Source organism: Harpia harpyja, chromosome 2, assembly GCF_026419915.1.
Source record: "Harpia harpyja isolate bHarHar1 chromosome 2, bHarHar1 primary haplotype, whole genome shotgun sequence".
In the NCBI taxonomy this organism is placed as follows: Eukaryota; Metazoa; Chordata; class Aves; order Accipitriformes; family Accipitridae; genus Harpia; species Harpia harpyja.
This window is the reverse complement of record NC_068941.1, coordinates 1,440,184-1,444,937: the sequence shown is the minus strand read 5'-3', so window position 1 is coordinate 1,444,937 and position 4,754 is coordinate 1,440,184. Positions and strand designations below refer to the sequence as shown.

Sequence of the window (4,754 nt, the reverse complement as noted above, 5' to 3'; positions counted from 1 at the left end):
AGTATAGATCTGGCATCCCTGTGAAGAACAGTTATTACCCTGATGAAACTAATGAAAAGTTACAACATAAACGTAACTGAAACCATCATAAAGTTGTATTACTAAATAAGGGTATGCATTAGAAAAAGCACAAAACTTATAAAAGTCTACAAAAGAAACTGGAATGCATGGCTATTATTTACATATTTTAATAAATTCATACATTATATCATTCTCAGCAGAATAATTCCTCGTCATCTAGGAAGGAGTTTCACAACAGTCATGTGAGTCATTTTTACTGCATCTGGGAAATTCCTCTAACGCAATCTACATGCTAGCAGAGCACACATGCTGGGCACAAAACGGTATATAAGCGAGATGGATCGCCCAGATCAGGCATCAGCAATCCTCCAGGACAAGAGAGGTCACTGCTCCACAGAACCAGAGCTAAACAATCCAGTGAAAAGCTCCTGTCTAATCATGAACAGCAAACTTGTGGCTGTCCTGGCTCTTTTCCTGATTTCAGCAGCTATGTCTCAGGGTAAGTAAATCCCTCCCAAGATCCCCATGGCTGTAGTATTGTCTAGGCATCTACCGAGATGCCTGTCCTTGCAGAGAGGTACCTTTATATTTGTTTCAGCAAATTAGTTTCTTTTGAGAGATTTTCAGCAACTTCTCTTCAGTCCGAAATCTACCACGTAGCCCTTGTACTGAAGAGTTACTGACATCATGTGGGAAAAATTTTAAGGATGCAACTTAAATTTGCTTTATTTCTATGTTTCACTTGAAGTATATGCAGCTAGAGACAGGCTCTTCTTCTGAAGTGTTTGAACGTTTCTCTCCCTTCTCACACAAAGAACAGTTTATGATCTCATATTTGTTACTTAACGATCATACTGCCTCGAGCAAGTAATATACAGCTGGGAACGGAGAATAAACAGTATGAACGTAGAAGCATGGACAAGCCTCCAATTAATGAAAAAAAATCCAGGGCTCTATCTTCTGCAGAGTTGCCAGTTTGTCGATCCAGACACTAAAACAATGCAACTAACCGTACAGTGTAGTCAGTACAAGTAACCTCAAAATATGTGGTTTTATTTTTAAAAGATGTGTTAATTTAGTTTTAAATGTACTTGGGCATCAGCTCCTCTGAAACAAATAAGCAACTGATCTTTATACTGTGAGGATTTAGGCAGCTTGGACAAATGCAGTATTTTAATTGAGAATGTTGTTAAAATAGAGCAGTCGTGCTTTATGTGTGATACAGTGATGCCTCTCAAACCACCATCTTCCTTTTCTGTTCACAGGTATGACCCTGGCAAGGATGGGAACCGAGCTGCGGTGCCAGTGCATAGCCACACATTCAAAGTTCATCCCTCCTAAATCCATTCAAGATGTGAAGCTGACACAGAGCGGCCCCCACTGCAAGAACGTTGAAGTCATGTAAGTAGCTCTGCAAGAGCCTCCCTCTTCTTCACCTATGCTCTGCCGCTGCTGCGGCTGCAGGGGCTTTTACGCTTCATGACAAGTACGATAGTTAGCAGGCTGACATGATGTAGTTGGATTTGGTTATTCTTTTGAGAGATGGTTTTAAGTAGTACGCCATGTTTTTCATCGTCTCTATGACCTTACGTATTCCTGAACTGATCATTATTTATCTGTCATGGGACATATTAAATAATTCTGGTGGTAGAACATGAATTTCGAGGGCTGGCCAGTTCTTAATACATGAGGTAATAACATCATAGTTTAAACCCTGCATTTATTAGGCAGGCAAAACTTCCATGAAAACAGCCTGCATCAGTCTCAGAGAGACAAATTAAGTTCCCACAAGCAGATTTAGGGAAAGAGTGAAACAGTGAAACTAATGTTATCTGGAATAGCATGGAGGAAGGACTAAAATGTTGAAATCCTTACAGTGCTGAAACACATTTTCACCACTGGAGGTTTCAATCATTGTGCAAGAAAGCTTTACTAATGTAAACAAATTCAAACCAAGCACCCACATATATTGAGAAAGACTTTTGGGAGTGTGTGACTGCTTTGAGAGCAGGCACACAGACTCAGACAACGTCTGGACAGTTTTAGTCTCCTCAGTTGTGGAACACATATAACAAAATGGCCAAGTCTAACCTAGAGCAGTTGGGATGAATTTATACTAACTAATCTAAAAATGCAGCATTACATTCTGTGAGTAAAACAAATCCATGTAGTAGTTTCCTGACCTTTCTTTATTCCCTGTTTTGCAGAGCTACTCTGAAGGACGGCAGAGAGGTGTGCTTGGAGCCCACTGCTCCCTGGGTACAGCTGATTGTAAAGGCAATTTTGGCCAAGTAAGTCCCATTCCCTGTCAATTTGGGCAGTTGAGTGGTAAACCTCCCCCAAAAAGCCAGCTTGTAGGATTTCTTAGTGATACTTTCCATTTTCTCTTAATCAGATTTAAAGAACAAGGAAACTTGCTGCTTAATTACAGAATTAGTCTTAGTCTTTCTGACTCTGCTGCAAGGTCTTTGTTCAAGCCGATACGAGACTACTAAGCCTTTGAGTACCGGCAACTCCGTCTGGAGTGAAAGGAACACAGAAGTGTTTGTCTCCCTTTGAAAAATGAGGCTTTAAAAAAATTCATCTTCCCCTTACTTACAGTAGCATATGTTAATAATTCATATTTCTGAGTTAATGAGTTTCTTGATGCAAGTAAATGCAGAAACTCATGCTGCAGAAGTTTCCTAGCTGGGCACCAGATATGCACACACTGGGATTTCAGTAATTGCTTTTGAAACATCAACTTTATTCTCTCTATGCCTCAAGATAGCACATAGAGTTGGAAACAGACCACTCATCCTTAACTGTTTGTGTAAATGCTAAGCAATGATAACTGCTCTTGAACCGCCTTTTAAATTATCCTCTTCCCTCACCTCTTAACAGTGCTCAATTCAATTCTGACTCACCACTCTAAGAAACACGAGGACAGAAAAAATCTGGGAACTGCTCCAGCTCCTCTGCTGAGAAAAACATTCGGGAAAAGCATCATTTAAGCAGTGTACCACCTTCCACCTCCTGCATCAGTGTTATTATGTTAATTATGGATTGTTTTATTTATTTATTTATTTATTTATTTAACTTCATCTATTTAAGAAAGTCTTTCAAAATGGTCAGTGTCGTCTGTGGGACACGCTGTTCATTGACACCGAAGACCCTGAATAGTTAAAGTGGTTTGCTAAAGGAAATGAAGAACCCTTGGCAGCCACTTCAGCCAAACTCAACTAGTTAAGTGCAATGCACTTACAGAACAGCTTATTTACGCTAAGCCTTACTATTTTGCTATTACACCAGCAAACTGATAATTCCTCCTGCTCCCCTGGAGTGAAACTAGTATGTTGTGTCAACAACAGTTTCCTGAACCACAGTCAGACTGTGGCTAGACTGTGAACTGTGATTTCTGACTTTTTAAAAATCTAGCCTACAGAATCTGTATGAGAGTGCGTTTAGTATTTATTTATTTATTGTGATTTCCATGGTATTTATAAATGTATTTATCGAGTAGTTTCTATACAAGAGAGAAAATGATAATTTATTTCATTTCTACTGGATTTTCCATTCCTGCTATTCATTTCATAAGAAATGTTCACAATCTCATTGCTCTGTAGAAGGACTTGGTTGTATGTCTAATTAGCTACACAATCAGCTAATGGAAATGAAAAAACTACATCTCACATACAGAGAATTTGCTTGTGAGACTGTAATTATTCCTAACAATGTATTATTAAATGTTTTTTTCAAAAAAATCTGTTTGTTATCTGTTTGTTATTTTACATTTTCATTTGCTTTATTTGGAAACAGTCTGCTTCATTTTTGCCACCTCATCCTGACTTCTGGAACTGAAATGAAAATTTCTAGTACATGGTACTGTAACTCACGCTGTTAGGTAACCTGACATTACTGAATGCAATAACAACTCTTAGGGTAGGTCTCCTCTCTTCAGGCTATTCCCAGTCCTTGCGGACTGGTGCACTGTAGGGCAAGGCTCCTTATTTAAGTACCTTGAAGACAAGAGAATTTTACCCTCAGATGCCTAAACACTGCCAGTGTCCAGATCGGCTCCAGAGTTGTAAATCTTTACTACATCAAAAGGCCACTATTTGAATATCAAAATGGGAATTTGTAACCTTTACTTTGGGTAGCCAAATATCAAGCATTTGCCCTTGTGTAACAACTGCTTCCTATTCTGATCCCTGATATGAAGAGCGCTGAGTGCAAACGCCTGCCTCTTTTAAAAGGCCCGGCTATTCCTCCCCAGCATGCACAGGCACCAATGCTCGGCCCCTTTGGGAGAGAAGCACTCATACTGCGTATGAACACCGAGGAAGGATTCTGGCAGATAAACTGGGATGCTTCATATTGTTACCACCCCATCTCCTGTCCCACGGGGACTGTTGGAGAGCACAGCCCTCATGGGTGTAATGCATCTTCCCATAGGACTCCCAGTTCAGTTTGAAAGACAGTAGTTTAAAACATCCATGATTAACAATTCTCTGAAATCATCAGCTCAAAGTGCAACGGCGGCCACATGAAAGCCAGCAACATGTTGGGCATCTTCAGGAAGGAAACTGAGAACAAGAGAGAGAGGGCATAGGTTTAAAGCCTATTGCTTTAAACTAGTATGTACTTGTTTATTTGAGGTATGCACACTTTGATTTCACTTTTACCTACGATCTAGATGATAGTCTTAAAACAGAAGAAGGATTTTTTCTGGCTAACTTGGTGATCATAAAATA

At 39.7% G+C, this 4,754-nt stretch overlaps 1 protein-coding gene across 1 annotated transcript; it reads left to right on the top strand.

Moving 5' to 3' along the window:
* Positions 1-334: 334 nt before the first annotated feature.
* Positions 335-3,758, top strand: LOC128153042 (interleukin-8-like). Its single transcript, XM_052811881.1, has 4 exons — positions 335-520; positions 1,287-1,422; positions 2,229-2,312; positions 2,905-3,758. The coding sequence occupies exons 1-4, from the start codon at positions 358-360 to the stop codon at positions 2,933-2,935; spliced, it is 414 nt and encodes a 137-aa protein (XP_052667841.1). The 5' UTR covers positions 335-357; the 3' UTR covers positions 2,936-3,758.
* Positions 3,759-4,754: the final 996 nt, after the last annotated feature.